Here is a 21091-nt window from a genome sequence, read left to right as displayed (position 1 = left end):
AGACAGATGGTACTATGCACCTTTTTTTACTCTCTAATCTTGTTTAGTAATCCTCTACACAAGAACAAGCGACCAGAGTTGAGGAGCAATTAGCAAAGAAAGAGAGAGAAAGATGGCCTAGATTATTGGTAAAGAGTTTTTAGTGTTACAACAAAGATTATCTTCACTATCCCAATATGTGGTTTATGTACAGTATTTACACACAAGTTCACAAATCAGAACATTTGGTTAAATCTAAACTGACCAAGAGTTCATTCAAAAGATCACACATGTATATGGAGACACAAACACATTAAAGCATCATAAGGTATATGAGACATGAATTACACTTCCACTTAACAATGACACTGTGTTTCCTAGGTCTGTTAGATGTGTCTGATTAGTATTAATTGTACATTTTTACCTAATTGACTACCCATCAGAAGTCCAGGTTGTAACCCCACCAGTACCCCTCCTTACTCCAATCACACATGCAAAACTTACCACACTAATGAGATCTAGCTAAGACCGTCTATTTCCAGACCAGCTCTTAAACACACCCAGACTGTGCTATTTAGTGGCCTACACAGTTAAAAAGGTGTTTACACAGGTAAAAACACCACGATATTTGACAGCAAGATGAAAAATTTATTACATTATTTGCATACAAAAGCATAAAAACACATCAAAGACCTAAAAAACTATGAAATAATATGCGATAAATAAAAATAAGTGAAAAATAAGATTACGATTTTTCTTAATGCTTTATGCTACTGAACTATATTGCCTATTTCGTTTCCATCGTCTGCACTGTCGTTTCCCAGAGAGCCTTGCTGAAATCGGTACAGGTGCAAGACTAGATCTCGAATCTCTTCTCGCTTTTCGCGCACTTTCTGTCGTGGAAACCAACACTCAAGCTTCAGTGGAAGATCAAAATGTACTACAGGATCCTGCAAAGATAAACATTACCAACACAACAAAACAAACAAACCAACATTACATTAATTTCCAAAGATAAACATTACCAACATAAAACAAACAAACCAACATTACATTCATTTCCCTTCCACACAATAACCAGGAAAAGCAGATTGACCAATGTCAATGTATGTAATTCTGGTGTGTGTTTACCTGTAAAAAGCTTTCTGCATATTGTAGTAAATAAAGACCACAGTCACTACTGTTGTCTTGCAGAGGAACTCTGCAGTGGGAACCAACCATCCGCTCTGCACTAAAACTTCGATGTCCACCTCTTTTTACCTCCCATTCTGCCTGCAGATACCTAAACACACAAGTGCATAAACTGCTAAGAAATACAGTTAAGTTTTGAAAAAACTTTCTAATCCCATGGTCTTTCCTGATTATTTCTTTACACATTGCTTTCCTAAACAATTAATGCATCCAAAATCTGCAATAATCTCCTCTGAACAGTTGATATTAAGATATGTCTGCTACTTAGGCTCTGTAAAGCCTTTATAATGGTGCTGTGAATGTCTGATTTTTGAGGCTGGTAACTACAAATGAACTCTTCTACAGCAGGTAGGTTTTGCTTTTGCATTCCTGGAAAGGTCTTTATGAGAGCCAGTTTCATTATGGTGCTTGATGGGTTTTACAAATGCACTTGACAATACTTTTCCAAAACAGCGTGTCTTATTTTATAGTTAAAAAAAAAAACTGTTCTAGAATGTAGAAACTAAATCCAAACATGTGTCCAAACTTTCAAATGGTACTGTGCATATTATGCTCTTTAATTTTAAACATAAATCTCTAACACAGCGGTTCTAAATGCTAACTCTTAGGCACTAATCAAGGTCTACTAAATATGGTCTAACTTGCCTAAAAGTTGTAAAAAGTAAATTGGAATGCCACACAATTCTTTTTTGGTTCCTCACTGTTTGATCTGTTTTTAGTTACGAACATCTTGTCTTTTTTCTTTTCTTTTTTTTATATTTAGAGAACAGAGGCACGCATAACCCTTAAGCTTAGAGGTATTGGCTATAGCTATTCTAACTCAAAAAACAAGCACACTCACTGAGCACTTTATTAGGAACACTAGCCTAATACGGAGTAGGGCATTCATCCCTTTGCTCTCAAAACAGCCTCAACTCTTCTTGGCATAGATTCCACAAGATGTTGGAAATATTCCTTGAAGTTTCTGGTCCATGTTGATATGATTGCATCACACATTTTCTAAAGATTTTTCAGGAACAACCCTTTCATCCCCAGAATCAGCAATCCTATTACATCCCAAAGGTGTTCCAATGGATTCAGATCCAGTGACTGAGATGGTGCATGGCTGACAGATATGGAACACAGAGGGGGGTGCTGTTGTAACCCAAGCTTGGACTGGTTGTGCATACTGAGATGCTGTTCTGCTCGTCACAACTGCTCAAAAAGATTAAGAGTTGTTGTAGCCTTTCTGTCAGCTTGACCAGTCTGGCCATTTTCTGTAGACTTTTCTTATCAACTAAGCATTTTCTCAAAGCTGCCACTCACTGTGAATTTTGAATGAACACTCAAACATTTCTTCACTTTTTCCCCCCATTCTGATGAATGATTTTCACATTACCCAAAGCTTCTAACTGAAGGATCAAAATGAACAAAGAAATCAAAGGACGGTAAACACTCACTCGCGCAGGAGCTTGAAAATACGCTCATGAACAGACAGCTTCAAAGAGTCCATAATGAGGATGCAGGGTCTGAAAGAAAATCCAGATTTACATGATTAATACATGTTTTAATAACTGTTATAGCACAACAATTCTGTATTCTCAAATCGGATTGTTCAGGTTCATAATAATGCGTTTACTAATATGCTATTGTTGCTATAGTAGCAGCTAATTCTCAGGCAAATGATCTACATAATTATAATATTAGACAAAGCCAATCACTACAAAAGCACTCTTGCACATGCAATATTACACATATATTATATATACGTCTCAATAATAAATTAATAAATTGCATTAGATAGCAAGGTGCTGCGATTTAAGATGAATGAAACACTTTGTTGTGCATTTATGTTTAAATCACTTTGACTTGATTATGCATCTTCATTTAGTTGTTGACTGCATTATGTTGCTATTTTCTAAAACAGAATGTCCTTTTGCCCTCTTTTATTCGCTACTGCTTTATATTTGCAGTACTTATTAAACCTGAACACATTATTAAAGAACACAAACCAGGAGACATACCTCTTGCAGATAGTCTGTCGTTTACAGGTACTCTCTGTGCACGTCTAAAGACACAGAGGGAAAGTGTTCAATGAATCAATAAAAGTATATACTATACAGTATGTGAATAGTCCATACTTTATTTTTGAAAACATTAACATCACTTACTGGTGGACCAGGAGTAGAAATACACCTTCGAGTGTTCTCGTCTATGATGAGAGAGGCAATATTAGTCAATAATGAACAATATAATATATTAATTATATACATGTGTAATGCTTAATAATATTAATCAGGTGGCATGAACCTGAATTTGTGTCCCCATCACCATGCTGGAAGTCACTCTGAGCTGTGGCATCACTGGAGGTTTCGGTGTCATCATTCACCGCAGCGTGGTCTCCTCTCTCCACGCACTGTGGATCATCCAGTCCGGGGAAACACACAACTACTAGGTACCAGTGAGCTCTAAAACATCAAATAAAACAAAAGTCATCAATTGAACTACGATGAGGGCGAGTCAAAAATGATTCACACTTAGGCTGTGGAATTAATTTTAATTAACTTTTAGAAAAGACAAATATATAATTTTTCGACCTAATCCCCTTGCAATACATTTTGTCTATCTGTCAACATCGTATTCAATCATTAAAAAACTATTTCAGGCTGAGCTGCGTGCCTCGAATGCACCGCTGTTCATGAGAAGTGAATCTTCTGTCAGGAGACCAAACAGGTAAAAGTCTTATGGAGCGAGAATGATAGTTAGAGGATGAGGATTTAACACCTTAAGTGTGGGCAGAAGTGTCCTTCTCAATGGCTTACACTTGTTTGGCCTTTTTTAAACTTCTCTATCCATTCATACACACTTCTTTGCGACAAAACACTTCATCTATACTTCGCATAAAGTCTTCAATATATATCAGCACCAGATACACTCTCAGACTCCAAAAAAAATTTATTACTTCTCTCTCAACTTTTCTTTCCCACAAATCACAAGTGAGGCATTCATTTTTGCTCCCACTGCAGTTACAATTGAACTGGTGTAACACGTTTACACCTGCACAGCAGTGACTGAAGAGACTAAAGTAGTCTTGAACGGAAAGCACTGATAAGACAGAGTGGCCAATAGTAGTTTTAATATAACCGGAGTGCAGATAGTTTTCGACTCATCCTAGTAGATTAAAGCTAATATAATAAAAACATTAGCAACAAAGTTTGCCTAAACGGAAAGGTGTGCATATCGTCCCATATCTACTGTAGGCATGCTACTACTCACTCTTGGTTGACTGGCACAAACAGGAAGTCTTTATCGAATATGTCCACATGACGTGTCCATGTCCTGACTCGCTGGTGCCTCCTGAGCTGGGCTCTAAAACACACAAACACACACAACTTTTCATGCAGATACACACAAATTGACCCAAAACTTGAGAATAAATAAATTGATAAAAGCAATATCTGATGCACCAAACTATCTAGATTACATTTAGCTATGGTAGGGGGAAAGGCTGCTAGGATTACCTTTATGTTTAATAAACACAAAAATCAAGACAATAGAAATGCTTCTGCAACTTGACATCATTAAGGCTTGTCACAAAAATATCTATCACTGACTTCTATATACTTGACTCTATAAACTGCACCCAGGTGCACAAGCGGCATCCAGTCAGGTGATAATGTTTTTTCAGTGTCACTCTGTACTTTTCTGAAAAGCACAAAACTCTTTAATTTAAAGCTTTTATCTTTTTCCTCCTTTTTCCATTTCCTTCCAACCTCCTCTCTGCCCACTTACGGTGTGCTGGTGCTGTCTTCGTTAGCGTTGTCACGGCGCGTAAGCTGTTTGTAAAAAAAGCTGCTAAAAACATGAGATCTTTTCACTGAAGCAGGAGGTGCCTTCTCCACCAACAGATACCTTCAAAACACACAAATCACATGTGTAAGCCTATATTAACACAAGGTGCTTCAAAGATATCACATATATTTTAAAGCAGCACATACCGTGTGTCTCCCTGTGCTTTTAAACAAACAGTAATGTTAAAGTGCATCAGAATGAATTGTGTTTGCGTGCAAATCGTAATGTGAGTTAGAACTGCCGGGAAAAAAAGAAATCAATTTAGTTCTGTATAGAGATTCGATATAATTTGTTTCTCATATTTTACAATAAAAAAAATAAAAATAAAAAAAAAACACTTTACAAAAACTCACTGCTGTCTGTCTATGTGAAAAGTTTAGAGCACCAGACTGACTCCAAAATTGATTTTTAAATATATTTAATTAAACATTTGAGGTGGTAAAATTGTGTTGTTCCGCTATAATCCTACAGACCAACCTACAGTTGGTGCTCTAAACTATAGGTATCTTGATAATATTATATCGGGTGGTCCCCATCCCTAACGTGGATGCAACATCTTACTTGAGGTAAAAGTCAATGATGACGTCATTAAGAAACTCCCCACTGTCTAAGCACTCCAGGTCCTCAGTGGTCACAGTTATGGCTCCTTTAGATGGTGGTGGAGGAAACTGGATCAACCTGAGATTTAAACAACAAGTAAATAAAATTTCAACCGGCATAAGATTTAAGCAAACATTCCTACTACCTATTCTTTCAAGTGCATTGCTTAACACACAAACTTTTGGGATTTATGGTTTTAAGCTGTTTTAGGCAACAAAACACACCACCACTAAGGCTTTTGTATAATGTGTTTAAAAAAATTATTTGGATCTTATTTATTAAAACACTAAGATTTCACTTGTACACTATATACTCACAACTACTACATTTTCCCGCAATACTACACTCACTATAGTAAGGAGGTTACAGCTTACAGCTAGACTGCGTACCTGCGTGCAGGACCGCAATGCCGGTAAGGAATCCAGTCCGCTTCAGGTTTATGTGCCAAGGACACGCTGTAAGCAGTCTGACCCCTGCTTTGGCATAGTGTGTAGACACTGGTCTCTGACTGGGCATCTGTGTCCTGGGTCTAAATAGGAAATTGTATAACATATTACTTCTAGTGTTGACTGTATAGACAAGACCACAAAAGCCCCAGGTATGTCACAGACCTTAGCTGAGGCTGGAGTTGTGCTCGATAGTGCAGTCGCAGACCCGGATTCACACGAGGCAGCGTGTGTTTCCGTTTTGGGAAGCAGCAATTGGAGAATGTGTGAGTCTCGACTGTTCTGGAGACTCTTCATACTGTCGAGTTGTGTGAGTGGGGACAGTAGCTCAGTATTTCCATGTCTGAGACCTACAATGTCCATTATAGAGGCAAGCAGCGCACCCTGCACGCCATTCAAGGTTTCAGACACACACAACACAACACACGTACTGCCCTCAGCTGCAGCACAACACAGGAGAGAAAGAAAAAAAAAAGGTGCACAGCATATGAACAAACAAAGGTTTTATTAAATACACAGATCCAGGTTAATCCAAACTCCCTAGGAAAACAACTGACTAGAATCAAACTATTTCCGAAATCTTAAAGCAGCGTGACTGACTCACCTGCACGTGTCCCTGGCTGAAGGACAGACAGGTCGCTGCATAGGCGCCGGGCTTGAACTTCAGCCAGCCATAAAAAGAGGAGAGATAGAGGGGGTGCTTCGTTTTCTTTAACTAAACGACTGTCCCGCACCAATAGCCCATCCCACACACTATACTTGCGCACATGGGCTGTCATCAAGGAGACTTTTACCTCAGAACCCAGAGAATCTATAAAACATGAATAAAATAAAACATGAAACAGAAAATAGTTCTTGAATGCAAAGATCTATTATGCCAATTTCTATCCATCTATCTACTTGACACATATTGCAATTGTGATTTAAACTTCAATATGTAACTATTAAATGTACCATTTTGTACTGAAACTGAACCTATTAAATGTAATATTTTTTACTCTAGGCTAACTGCAAACAATTGGACAAATGATCTCATTTAGAATGACACAAAATTGTATTAAAAAAATAATAATAATAAATGAAAATTATTGACAAACTCTAAATAAATTAGCGTAATATTATTATATTCATATTATAACCCGTAATAAACTGCAGTCTTCTGTGACTAAATATTTGCTCAGATATACCCAATTATTTCAGTGACCAATTGTGCAGCACTAGCTCTCAAACACTTTCATGTGCCATCAATTAATTCCACAAATAAAAGTAACATTTAAAGTCCTAATTTAAGAACTTAATGAAATGAAAACTGTAACTTTCACTACAGATGTGTCAACAAACTGTTTAGGGACAGTCTATTCACAGCTGAAATAATCTCTCAAACACCTTGTTTACCTTTAAATGAAATGGTGATCCTATCATCTGCGATCTACAAGAAAAAGAGCAACATAAATATATTAACTTGAACAGATTTAGTCAGCACAAAAGACAGATCTAGCAAACAAATCCAAAAGAATTTAGTAAAAGCTAAATTCATGACACATCACCTGGATCCGAGTCAAAATTTATATGCATGTTCATAAATAGTTAGTAGCTGTTAGTCTCACCTTCATAATCCCATTATTCAAGGCACTGAGGCTGCCCATGTACAGGGCAGAGAACTGAAGCTCCATCACCGGGCAACCACTTAAAGCAGAGGCCTCAAAGCTGGAACTCTAGACAAGACATACAAGTTGCAATCAAACCTGGTAATTAGCAACCCATTCACTGTCCCTCTCTCATTCATTACTCACTGTGATTTTTTTATTTTTTTCCAAAAATAGTGACAAGGAATATGAATGGATTAAAAATAAAAATAAAATCTTTAGAGATCAAATGATTATTTCTAAAGGATTTGTGAGATAAACATAAGATATTTTTTGAGATTGTGTCACTGATCAGTTAGGGGTAAATCAGTCACAGTCACTTTCAGACGGATAGTGTGCAGCTAGCTTATTCCCCAGTGGGATTTTACAGATGCTGTCTACACACTGGAACAAACAATAAGAGGGATTCTTGCACGCACAGAAGTTTGTGTGTGTATATACATGTCATAAAATTCCTGAGATGACTGGTGTGTTTAACTGTTGGAACAGTTCCTGTGGTTTTCTATATTTTAAGAAACGTGTGAAAAAAAAAATCCTGGAACTTAAACTGACTTGTTTTTTTTGTGTGTGTGATTAGTGCTGCTTTATATGTTTTTCTTTTTGTGTGTGAAAAGTCTGTAAATCACAGATTCACAAATGTTTCCTCTTACAAGAAACTTGCTGAAGTGATTTTATTTGCTTTAAACATTATGTTTTTAAGTGACACTGCTTAGGTGAGCAGTTATTCACCTATTGTGAGCAGATCGAGATTGGCTCGATCTTTGCTTTCAAAAGGACAGCCAGTCTGAACCTCTACACAGCTCGCATATGGGATTTAATACAACATGACTCATGATCCTAAAGTCCCACATCCAAGGTGTGGTGGTTGTGTGACATGCTGAATGTGCATGCTAAAAAACTTACTCTTAAGATTTTGAAACAGCTAAAGAATAATGCATTTTTCTATGCACACACCTTGTTCAGAGCCAAACATTTAATAATAATAATAATTATTTCTATTAGATTTCTATTATTAGCTTGTAGTTAGCAAATTCATGACAGACAGCTATAGGTGATCCTCCCAGTCATGTAGCTAATAACCATAATACCTACCTGGCTGGTTAAATCAGAAGGGTGAATGAGTGTATCTGGAATCTTTTTCCTTTCCATGGCCTGGACATGCTTATGTTGCTTGTGTGGATCTTTGGCACCCTCTAGTGCTTGGACATGCGATGTCCCGTTTTCCTTCTCCTCCTCTTCCTCCTCCTCTTCACTGGAAAGAACAACTGAGAGAGAAAAGAAAGTAAAACAAAAAATTCATGCACACATGAACTGATATTAAAGTTTTACATCATCCAATAAATACTACAGAAGAACTTTAAACAAAGCAATAAAAACGCAATGATATCTGTACTAATCTCAGTAGATCGTATAAAAATAAAACAAAAAAATTGCAGCCTCATAAATAAACAGTAACTGATTAATCTGTATGTATGAAGCTGCCGTCTTTTTGTTTTGTTTTTCATATGATCTGACAGAAACCAAAATTAGACCATAAATCCATGTCTTTTATGACGATCCAGGCCTGCTGTGAGGATGTCACTCACTCGGCTCAGTCGTTTGTGGTGTACAGGCCTGTCTGACTTCCACAAGCTCAGAGTCAAGAATGTGTTTATCGGCAGAGCCTGCCATCTGACTGGATTTGTGTGTGATTTCTCCATCAGCCAACCGGTTCTCAGCTGCCCCTGTGGACAAACGTAGGACGCTGCCTCTGGCTCCACCCCCTTCATCTAGCACTTCTCCGCTCTGGTGCAGAGGCTCCTCCTCCTGTGCAATCTCTACTTCTTCTTCTTCTTCCTCACAGTCTTGTGCTTCACTCTTCTTCTTATTCTGCTATTGAACCAAAACACATTTAAATATCCAACAATTAATGGAATATTTACTTTTGGCGGCATGTCCTATTAACAAAATCAGTCCTTATATAGCAATATTGAAAACATTCACATCACGTCACACTACCTTACATTGTGTTTAAGATCATGACACAACCAAAATTATCTGCCATAAAGCAAATCTTTTAATGCTGCGAATCTCCTTTTTTAACACATCACAAAGTGTTCTCCTGGATGCATGCTTGGTGCCTGGAATGCTTCACCTTGTGAAATGGAGCCTTATCATGCCAGAAGTAGGCATCACATCATTACACCACTAGTCCTGACCGTTTATAATGTTGGCACCAAATTCTGACCCTACCATACCTCAACAGAAGTCCAGATGTATTAGACCACGTGTCTTAATCACATGTTTTTCCAGTTTTGGTGAGCCTGTGTCCACGACAATCTCTGCTCCCTGCTCTTAGCTGACCATTTATGCTGACCTGCTATTATGCTTTTCTGCTCACCACATCTGTACAAAGTGGGTATATGAGTTACTGGAGCCTTTTTGTTAGCTTGAAAAAAAAAATCTGGCTATTTATCTGTGATCTTAATCAACAAGCACTTTCCATCTGCAGAACTGCTGCTCACTGATTGTTTTATCGTTATTGCACCATTTTGAATAAACTCCAAGGACTTTTATTTTCATAAATCCCAGGCAATTGGCAGTTATATATACACTGGTGTGAAAAACTATTTGCCTTCTTCCTGATTTCTTATTCTTTTGCATGTTTGTCACACTTAAATGTTTCTGCTCATCAAAAACCGGTAACTATTAGTCAAAGATAACATAATTGAACACAAAATGCAGTTTTTAAATGATGGTTTTTATTATTTAGGGAGAAAAAAATCCAAACCTACATGGCCCTGTGTGAAAAAGTGATTGCCCCCCTAGTTAAAAAATAACTTAACTGTGGTTTATGACACCTGAGTTCAATTTCTGTAGTCAACCCAAGGCCTGATTACTGCCACACCCGTTTCATTTAAGAAATCACTTAAATAGGAGCTACCTGACACAGAGAAGTAGACCAAAAGCACCTCAAAAGCTAGACATCATGCCAAGATCCAAAGAAATTCAGGAACAAATGAGAACAAAAGTAATTGAGATCTATCAGTCTGGTAAAGGTTATAAAGCCATTTCTAAAGCTTTGGGACTCCAGCGAACCACAGTGAGAGCCATTATCCACAAATGGCAAAAACATGGAACAGTGGTGAACCTTCCCAGGAGTGGCCAGCCGACCAAAATTACCCCAAGAGCGCAGAGACAACTCATCCGAGAGGCCACAAAAGACCCCAGGACAACATCTAAAGAACTGCAGGCCTCACTTGCCTCAATTAAGGTCAGTGTTCACGACGCCACCATAAGAAAGAGACTGGGCAAAAACGGCCTGCATGGCAGATTTTCAAGGCCAAACCACTTTTAAGCAAAAAGAACATAAAAACTCGTCTCAATTTTGCTAAAAAAACATCTCAATGATAGCCAAGACTTTTGAGAAAATACCTTGTGGACCGACGAGACAAAAGTTGAACTTTTTGGAAGGTGCGTGTCCCGTTACATCTGGCGTAAAAGTAACACAACATTTCAGAAAAAGAACATTATACCAACAGTAAAATATGGTGGTGGTTGTGTAATGGTCTGGGGTTGTTTTGCTGCTTCAGGACCTGGAAGGCTTGCTGTGATAGATGGAACCATGAATTCTACTGTCTACCAAAAAATCCTGAAGGAGAATGTCCGGCAATCTGTTCGTCAACTCAAGCTGAAGCGATCTTGGGTGCTGCAGCAGGACAATGACCCAAAACACGCCAGCAAATCCACCTCTGAATGGCTAAAGAAAAACAAAATGAAGACTTTGGAGTGGCCTAGTCAAAGGCCTGACCTGAATCCTATTGAGATGTTGTGGCATGACCTTAAAAAGGCGGTTCATGCTAGAAAACCCTCAAATAAAGCTGAATTACAACAATTCTGCAAAGATGAGTGGGCCAAAATTCCTCCAGAGCGCTGTAAAAGACTCGTTGCAAGTTATCGCAAACGCTTGATTGCAGTTATTGCTGCTAAGGGTGGCCCAACCAGTAATTAGGTTCAGGGGGCAATTATATGGAGTTAATTATGTGCCAAAATTTAACAAACAAACACAATCTGCTTTGCAAAGAAAAAAAACGACTTTCTCACAAATGCAGCGTTTTGCAAACAAACACAATCCGATTTGCAAAGAAAAAAATTCAATTTTCTCACAAATGCACCCTCCATATTTTCTCACAAATGCACCCTCCATATTTTCTCACAAATGCATCCATCCGTATTTTCTCACAAATGCACCCTCCATATTTTCTCACAAATGCATCCATCCGTATTTTCTCACAAATGCATCCTCCGTATTTTCTCACACATGTGCCCAACCTATTTTCTCACAAATGCAATGGAGCAATTTCCTCTTCCAAAACAGCAGATGGCGCTATCGGTCAATTTACTCTATTCTCCCAAGACCTCAAACAACGTGTTTATATGGTTTACCCCTATGTCCCAGAGGAATAGGTCCCAGTTTTGAGGTCCATTATATATCCAGACATATTAACAATCCACTATCTTTAGGATAGAGCCCTGTAGGGGAATAATACAGTTATATCAAACCACAGCTGCATTTTAATTAACTATTGAATTATTAACTATAATTAGTGATCATATCTACATTTAAATAATCTGTGTCTGTAGTATAATCATACATTGTAGACAGCTGTTGCAGCGCGAGGTGTAGATACAGTAAGATGCAAGAATCATTGTATTAGACTGCATGAAATTTATGAAACTTTTTACAAGCAGGTTTGTAATAGAATTCTGTCTGTAATTCAGTATGTTTACTGTTCATTTAAAGCTTTTTTACCCCTTATAACTTTGTTAAAGATTATTTAAATGTAGATATGATCACTAATTATAAAAGATTTTGATGCATCATGTCGCATACGTCTGGTATGGATATAAAAAGCCAAACATGATGGCAGTTCTTTCAGCCTTCAATAGTTAATTAAAATGCAGCTGTGGTTTGATATAACTGTATTATTCCCCTACAGGTCTCTATCCTAAAGATAGTGGATTGTTAATATGTCTGGCTGTCTGGATATATAATGGACACCTCAAAACTGTTCCCCACTCATATTCCTCTGGGACATAAGGGTAAACCATATAAACACATTGTTTGAGGTCTTGGGAGAATAGAGTAAATTGACCAATAGCGCCATCTGCTGTTTTGGAAGAGGAAATTGCTCCATTGCATTTGTGAGAAAAAAGGTTGGGCACATGTGTGAGAAAATACGGAGGATGCATTTGTGAGAAAATAGGTTGGGCACATGTGTGAGAAAATACGGAGGATGCATTTGTGAGAAAATACGGATGGATGCATTTGTGAGAAAATATGGAGGGTGCATTTGTGAGAAAATACGAATGGATGCATTTGTGAGAAAATATGGAGGGTGCATTTGTGAGAAAGTTGAATTTTTTTCTTTGCAAATCGGATTGTGTTTGTTTGCAAAACGCTGCATTTGTGAGAAAGTCGTTTTTTTCTTTGCAAAGCAGATTGTGTTTGTTTGTTAAATTTTGGCACATAATTAACTCCATACAATTACTTTTTCACACAGGGCCATGTAGGTTTGGATTTTTTTTCCTCCTAAATAATAAAAACCATCATTTAAAAACTGCATTTTGTGTTTACAAAATTAGTCTTTGACTAATAGTTAAATGTGTTTGATGATCAGAAACATTTTGTTTGACAAACATGCAAAAGAATAAGAAATCAGGAAGGGGGCAAATAGTTTTTCACACCACTGTATATTATATAACTAAAGCAGCTACTCCATAACCACCTGGTTGTAAACATTTGTATTCCTGACACACGACTGGCTAATTAGAAAATCTCACAAATGAGAAGGGGAAACAGGTGGTTCTAATAAATTGCTTAATGTGTACATATTCGTAAGTTAAATCCATGTTGGTGGGCATGGAATTTGTTTCGTGAAAACTAAGGGTGCCTGATTTAAAGCAAGTGTTTAATTTATCACTCTACATCATTCTGAAACCTCACCTGAGTCGGACGTGCTGCACTCCCTGTGTCCTGGTACCCTGTTCTATCAAAGCTGTTTGGCTGCTTATCTTGTAACGTGGTGTGTGTGTCTGTGACTAAGCTTTCACCGATCTGCTCTGAATCGGTTTCTTCAGAATGGAAAGGACTGACACTCGTAGACCTCGGAGAATCACTTTCCTCAACTGGACCAAATTCATTATCTGGAACATGAGGTGAGACTGTGTGTTTAATTGGGGAAGAGTCAGCTTTTTGAACTGAACATGATTCTTTCACAACAGATGAAATGTGTTCTGCTTGTTTTGATGAACTGTTGAGTCGTTTGCATCTTTTGGTTGTGGAAGCCCGGACTTCTTTGGAAAGGAGCATATTGTCCTCGTCGGCAGACACAGAGTCAGACGCTTTAGAAGCTGGAGATTTGGAGTTGGTGAGGTTGAGGGATGAAAACTCTGTTTGGTCCTTGCGAGGTGCACTAGCTCTCCTCCTGGGTGTGCTGTGCTCTGTTGATGGTCCTCTGCTACTCTGTCTCTTCATGGGTCTTCTTCTAGGCAATGGTGGTGTTTGTACATTGTTATCACTCCCACAGCTTCTCAGGTACCTCTGCCCTGCTTCCGTTCGGAGAACATCCATTAAGATTACTTTCACCTGTCGCCTACAATAAAAGACATTATATTTAAATATACAAATTCCCTATCCAATTTAAAATAGAGGCCTCAAAATGCAGAATTCCAAAAAAATTTAACAAGATTTCGTCTAGATGTCTAAAGTATAATGTGAAGCCTTGGCACATATTAGTGCAAACAGTGTTAAATATAGCATTACGGATGAGTCTGACATCTGCACACATGGTTCTCGCAACTTTATTGCTTTATTGATTAGTTTATCGCTGTAAATACGACACATGAATTTGAAGTGGACATGGTTCTCTCTCTCTCTCTCTCTCTAGTGGCACTCCACTCTACCATTCTTAACTCTGTATTGAACAAATACATACTTATCTAAATGTGTCTTTAACATCCTGTTTTTAACATCAACTGTTTTTGTTAACATGTCATCACTTCCCTAATCAGACCAACAGAAATAAAATAAAAATTTAACAAAAGTCTGTGAAAACTTTTTACTTTCTCTATGAGTTATCTTCAGACAAATGCTATCTGTCAAATATTTAAACACATCTTTTAACTCCATGGTCTATCCTGATTTTTATTTCTTTCTACATTTGTAAAACAATGTTGAAGACGCCCAAAATATGCAATAATCTTTTTTGAACAGTTGATATTAAGATGTGTCTGCTACTTTTGCTCTGTAAAGACTTCATAACGTCTCTAATATGAAGTACTGTACTGTTAATTGGTGATTTTTGAGGCTGTTAAGTCTAAATGAACTTCTCTTCTGCAGCAGAAGTAAGTTTTAGTCTTGCTTTCCTGTGAAGGTCTTCATGAGAGTCTCATTATGGTGTTTGATGGGTTTTGAAAATGCACTTGACAATACTGGTCTTTCAAACACTAGTCCAGAATAGCTGACCATCATTTCTTAAAATAACTGACAATTGTTGTTGTTAATTAAGTACCTAATCTCATGCTTTATTTCATAGTTTTGAAAAAAAAAATGCAATATTGTTCTAGAATGTAGAAAATAAACCTAACTTGTATCCAAACTTTAGTCTGGCACTATAGCTTATATAAATGCACATTACTGGCTGTAGCAGAGAATCTGCAACAGAAGCCATACATCTCATGTTAAAAAAATAGCTTAAATAAGTAATTATTTTACATACTCATAAATATTCATTAACACAATTACTCAAAATAGGAGCATATTTATCTTGCTCAACCAATTAGCTCAAGTCAGTAGGAGACAGGTGGTGAGCCAATGATAAACGACTAGGCAGTACTGTACACGGCATGAAAGTATGTGTAAAAACGCTACACAAAAGAAACACATGCACACCAATCATCAAAGCAAAGACACTGTGACTGGTTCAACTGGGCAAAATTTACCATACTTATGTGAAAAGAACTGGTGTGTGTGGGGGAAAGTGTATGGTACATCTACACTTTGTTCGTGTAACAACCTGGAACTGATAGATACTTACCTACTTTAACTAACAACTTGAGTCACACTTCTGACCTCACACTCTTATGTGGTTGCCACAATCATCTACAACGCTCTGCAAAATTGTAAGAGCACCAAACAGGGCAGTCTATTTTTAGACATATTGTATAAAATGGTCTATTACCTCTTAATGTCCAACATCGCTGAATCGTTCCGCTCACGTTCATCTGCTTGTCTTCCGTTTTGGCGATGAACTGACTCAGATGACGCTCCGTTCGGTGCCAGCTGTGTCCAGTGGATCTAACAGATGTATAAATATCTCTGTGACAAACCCGAAATCATGATACCTTTACATAATGTGTAATGAAAATACAGTCAAAGAGCATTTATTAGGAACACCTCTATGCCTACACACCCGTGTAATTCTCTAATCAATTAATTGTGCTTCAGCAGTGCAATGCATAAAAACCAGGAGCTTGGGTTATGCTCACATTAGCGATCAGAATGGGGAACAAAATGTGACTGTGGCATGCGTGCTTCGCATTCATGGAATCTGATAAAAATGTGGGACGTTGAAGAGGGGGAGATTCGTAGCAAGTGAAAGTGCACCTGAAAAATCTGCAAACCGACATGAGCCAGAATTCCACAGGAATGTTTCCAACAAGCCATGAAGAATTGAGGCTGTTTTTGCGCTCAAAGGTAGATCCTACACAGTATTAGTAGAGTATTCCTGACAAAATACACCATGTGTGACAAAGTTCCAGCAGAGCCACAAATACACTAGCTTTCTATGCAGCATATGTAACTCTCCTGTTTACTTCCCTCACCTTGCGTCTCTTTCTGGTGTTTTTTGTCACATCTGCATCTGTACATTCATCGAATAAACTTCTTCTCTTCTGGATTTTCAAGGGATTTCCGATCTAACAAAAACAAACAAACATTTCTACTCAGTAATGATCCACTTCTAGTGCTAATAGTTGTGACAGTATGTTAAATGATGCTACAGTTATACAGTAGATTGCCAGATCAAGGCTACGATCTCCCCCACCCCATTTGTAACTCCGGTGTGAGCAAAAATGGATGCGGGACTTGTGATTTGAACAACAAAAAAAAAAAGCAGCGTGCAGCGATTTGTTTTTTTGTGGTCTGAGGGTGTACCTGGTGCCGAAACAACTCACAGAAGAGCATAAACAGAAGCGAATCTGAGGAAGGTGAAAGTTTCTTCAACACTGGTGACAACACATGGACTCACCACTACAAGACTGAGAATAAACGGCAGCGCATGAAAAGGAAACATCCACAATGACCAAGAAAAAGTTTAAAAGTCAACCATCAGCTGGAAAATTGATGCTTACAGTTTCTCAAGGGCCAGTATTGGAGCATTTTCAGGAAAGGGTTTAATTAATCAACAGTGCTCATTACAGTGAGATGCTTATTAAAGAGGTGAAGCCTAAACTTCATATTAAATGCAGAGGACTGCTGTCCGAGAACGCTGTGATCTTGCATGACAATGCATGTCTGCACACTTCTGCCCACACTGTCGACAAAACTTTGTTTTCTGGTGTATCCTTCCTATAGTCCTGATCTTGCTCCATTAGACTTTAATCTCTTTGGTCCCCTAAAGCAGCCCTATGAGAACAAAGTTTCATTTCTAATGAAGAAGTAGAGACGTTTGCGGCTCACAGCTCAGTGTAAAACATCTTTTAACAGAGAGAATGCAAAAGCTCATTGACAAATGGACAAAGTGTATTTAAAAGCACAGGAAAAAAATATGTATTTGTCTTTTCTAAAAGTTCATTAACATAAATTCCACAGCCAGAGTGCGGATAATTAAATTAAAGAATGAAAATCCTGTGCGTGTGATACCCTATTGCAGATGACTTGTTGTTTGTGTATTACTCTGAATGCATTTAAATATTTAAAGCTTATGGTATGTACTAATCTGGTATCTGACAGAAGACAAAAAAATGGACAGGGAACAAAATGTCTTAAAGCAGCCTGATTCGTAATTATGATGTTTCAAAACAAATGCTTGCAGAGAGGCGATTCATTTACTCGCTTTATTAAATTCATTTAAAGAAGTTTTTTGCATCAGATCAGTACCGTGTTTCAGAAGAAACTTAGTTGAGATCTTGTATTCGCTTTAAAAATGTAAACTCTGCTCTTCTTTAAAACATTGCACTGTTATAAAGTAAAGTAAATATTAGTAGTTTGAACAAAGCATGTGCAGCAACACAAGGCTTGTTTTAAATTGTTTTTTTTTTTTCTGTTTATTCTCTATCGTGGTGCTCTGGAGTTACTCTGAACTCTCTTTCCAAAGCAACAAAAAAACATTTTTTAAAAAGTACTCACTTGATAGCTGTCAAGCTTTCCCCGTGGTGCAATCGTCAGAGCTTTCCTATGGTCCACAGCAACAGCAGGACAGCGAGAACCTTTTTCATGGGGCATTGTGGCTGACGGAAATCAAGTAATTACTCCTTAAGCTGTAGAGAAAGAGAAGACCAGAACAGGTTACATTTAAATTCTTAATTTCAACACCACAGGGATATGCATTTATGCACTCAATAGTATACTTTGATATAGTCTTAGTTCTGCACATGCAACTACAAACATGCATAAAGTATATAAATGACACCCAATTTATATACTTGGGTTTGGATATGTCCATGCATATTAAATAATGTATGTATATGCAACAAACCCCATGTGTGGCTGGTCTGCAATTATTATCATTATCATCATTAACATAACTAATATTATTAATATGAATTTTACTATTAATAAAAAAAACTATTAATTCCCTTTTAAAGGATTTTATGCACCAAACTCAAGCGATACAAATAAATCGATATAGAAAAGTAAACAACAACAACAACAACAACAACAAATAAACACCTACAGAGCACACACTAAGTTCATGTTATTTAGCTTGAAGGCTAACTGGCGATTAAATACACTGATAGACTTTTAGCTTATTTACTTTGTTTCGTAATCACTTTGCCAGTGAAACTGCTCTATGCAAAAGAGCATTACAAAAAAAAATAATAAAACACATAATAAAACACATAGCCTGAAAAGAACCCACTAATAACACAGCCATTTCTACGGCGCCGCGAGCGCACATCTTCTTCCCTGAATAAAAACTTCCTCTATAAACCGGAAGTGGTATTGCCGCTTTATCCTCAGAGCTCAGCATAATTTTTTAACACACCAATATTCTGAGAAGTCCCGCCACTCCCACCAAGTGTCGGTTGGTTCACAGTCAAATTGAATCCTTTGATTGGACAAAGAAAACTGTTTAATATTACGTAGCAACCAATCCGTAAGAATGAGGAGGGGTTTAAACTAACAGTATGAGTGGGAAATGAAATGGGGCTAAAAAAAAAAGCTGTTAAACGGTCAGTTAAAAGCCGTTTTTTTCTGCCGTTCACGCGCCGGAAGTACAGGTGTTTACATAAAGCGTGGTTACTGTCTCGTCCCTGCTGAGTGATTTAGTAATAATAGATACAAATATATATATATATATATATATATATATATATATATATATATATAATTTTTTACTTTTTATTAAAAATAAAAATTAATTTTGTTACTAAATATAATTAATAAATAAAAACATGACATTTTTAACATACGAGGTGGTATCAAAAAGTTTGGATATTACTTTTGTAACACGACAGCACAAGGCCACATTGAGCACCGACCTTAATTACATCATTGGATGTTTACATCATTGGATACATACTTACACTGGGTTAACTAGGTTAGTCTTATAAATTACTTTATAAGTCATTGTGCCAAAAGACATTCTCCTGTGTACACCGGGAGCTGTGCAAGTGGTGCTATTCTGACCAGGCGACCGTGTTACCACGTCTGTGATATTATCATGGGCCAGCAAGTTATTAAAAAAGTCAACGTAAAAGTTTGCCTGAAACTGGGCAAATCTGCCTCAGAGACATTTGACATGATTCGGGAAGTTTACATCGATGCTGCAATTAGTCATTTTAGTCATAATTAGTCTAGTTGACTTAAGAGGCCTGTGTGCTTCAAAAGCAGAAGAACATCACTGGACGATGGCAAGAGATTGAAAAGACCTTCAACAAGCTCAACCCCCAAAAATGTCTTGTGCACGATGACTGTCGAAGAACAATCCACAACATTGTTGCCTTTGTCTGTGTGTCACACGGAACAGTCCAGGCAATCCTTAAAAGGAATATGAAATGTTGAAATCCGCCAAGAACGCATGCCATGGATGACCTGTCCTTCATGTCGAGGATCATCACCGGTGACAAAACTTGGGTGTACGGGTATGACCATGAGATGAAACAACAGTCTTCACAGTAAAGGAGCCTATCATTTCCATGACTTCATTGAGAATTCATCCCCAGGGGGCAGACTGTCAATAGTGAATTCTACTGCCCGGTTTTAAGATATCTAAGGAAAACGTACGGCGAAAGCAAACGAATCTGTTGCATGAATCTTGCGTGACCATTTGATACCCCCTTGTAATTAGGACAGTCCCAAGGTGTTGAGTTAATTCAGGTGTATTAGGACATCTGCTAACCTTAGACAATATCATTTATATATAATTTATTCTTGACTTAACATACAGGTATACTGTAAAGTCTAAATCTATGTTACTGATCAAATAGTCAAAGACTTGGATAGAAATAATGGCTAAATTAGTAATCACAACAGTGTGAAGTAGGAAAAATGTCATGGTTTGGGGTCAGCCCCTAGGTCTCATTCTCCCTCATCTTCCTTGCCTCTTGACCGGCTTTTCTTAAAACGTCTAATGCTTCCTTCCCTGATCTTGTTATGTCTTCTCGTCTAGAACTCTTCATCTGCCTTATCTGGCATTTCCACACACTATTTCTTCTCTAAACATTTCCCTTTCAGTAACTCTCTATATAACACTCATCTAGTTGGAGTTCTGTAGGTTGCCTTACCACCACCCATGGATCTCACTCTCTCCTCAGCGTCCCTGTCTTTTAAGTTAACTTTCCAGTCCAGTCTTCCTCAAAACAACATTAAATGCTTCCTTTCCTGTTTGGTAACTTCCCATCCTAAAATACTTTTTACCCTATTTCCTGGAGCTATGCCACCATAAAAAGCATTTCCTGCATAAAAATATGGTAACACTTCACAATTTTGCATGTTGTGTGCTACCTACTATTACATTTAGTGAGGAATGCCTGCACAAACACACAAAGACACACAAAAACAAACTGAAATGTGTTATATACACTATTTACAGTTGCAGCAACATGCCTATTAATGAAGTATCTATCTACTGTATCTATTTATCTATTTATCTATCTATCTATCTATCTATCTAGTCATATATTAGAGATTTA

The 21091-nt window shown here is 37.6% G+C and overlaps 1 protein-coding gene across 5 annotated transcripts; it reads right to left on the bottom strand.

Moving 5' to 3' along the window:
- Positions 1 to 139: 139 nt before the first annotated feature.
- senp7 (SUMO specific peptidase 7) lies at positions 140 to 18889 on the bottom strand. Of its 5 annotated transcripts, none has more exons than XM_053497286.1 (21): positions 18817 to 18889; positions 18084 to 18214; positions 16559 to 16651; positions 15916 to 16031; positions 13680 to 14328; positions 9280 to 9565; positions 8786 to 8958; positions 7655 to 7762; positions 7443 to 7476; positions 6652 to 6858; positions 6213 to 6487; positions 5991 to 6130; positions 5563 to 5679; positions 4942 to 5061; positions 4426 to 4518; positions 3460 to 3617; positions 3321 to 3361; positions 3174 to 3217; positions 2610 to 2678; positions 1111 to 1261; positions 140 to 929 (listed from the first exon to the last, which is right to left on the bottom strand). In XM_053497286.1, the coding sequence occupies exons 2-21, from the start codon at positions 18177 to 18179 to the stop codon at positions 750 to 752; spliced, it is 3150 nt and encodes a 1049-aa protein (XP_053353261.1). In that variant the 5' UTR covers positions 18180 to 18214; positions 18817 to 18889; the 3' UTR covers positions 140 to 749. The 5 variants fall into 5 exon arrangements, with proteins under 5 accessions (XP_053353261.1, XP_053353264.1, XP_053353262.1 ...); XM_053497289.1 differs by having other exon boundaries at positions 9280 to 9562; XM_053497287.1 differs by having other exon boundaries at positions 18712 to 18848.
- Between the last annotated feature and the right edge of the window lie 2202 nt (positions 18890 to 21091).

Source organism: Clarias gariepinus, chromosome 5, assembly GCF_024256425.1.
Source record: "Clarias gariepinus isolate MV-2021 ecotype Netherlands chromosome 5, CGAR_prim_01v2, whole genome shotgun sequence".
In the NCBI taxonomy this organism is placed as follows: Eukaryota; Metazoa; Chordata; class Actinopteri; order Siluriformes; family Clariidae; genus Clarias; species Clarias gariepinus.
This window is presented reverse-complemented; position numbering and strand designations above follow the sequence as displayed.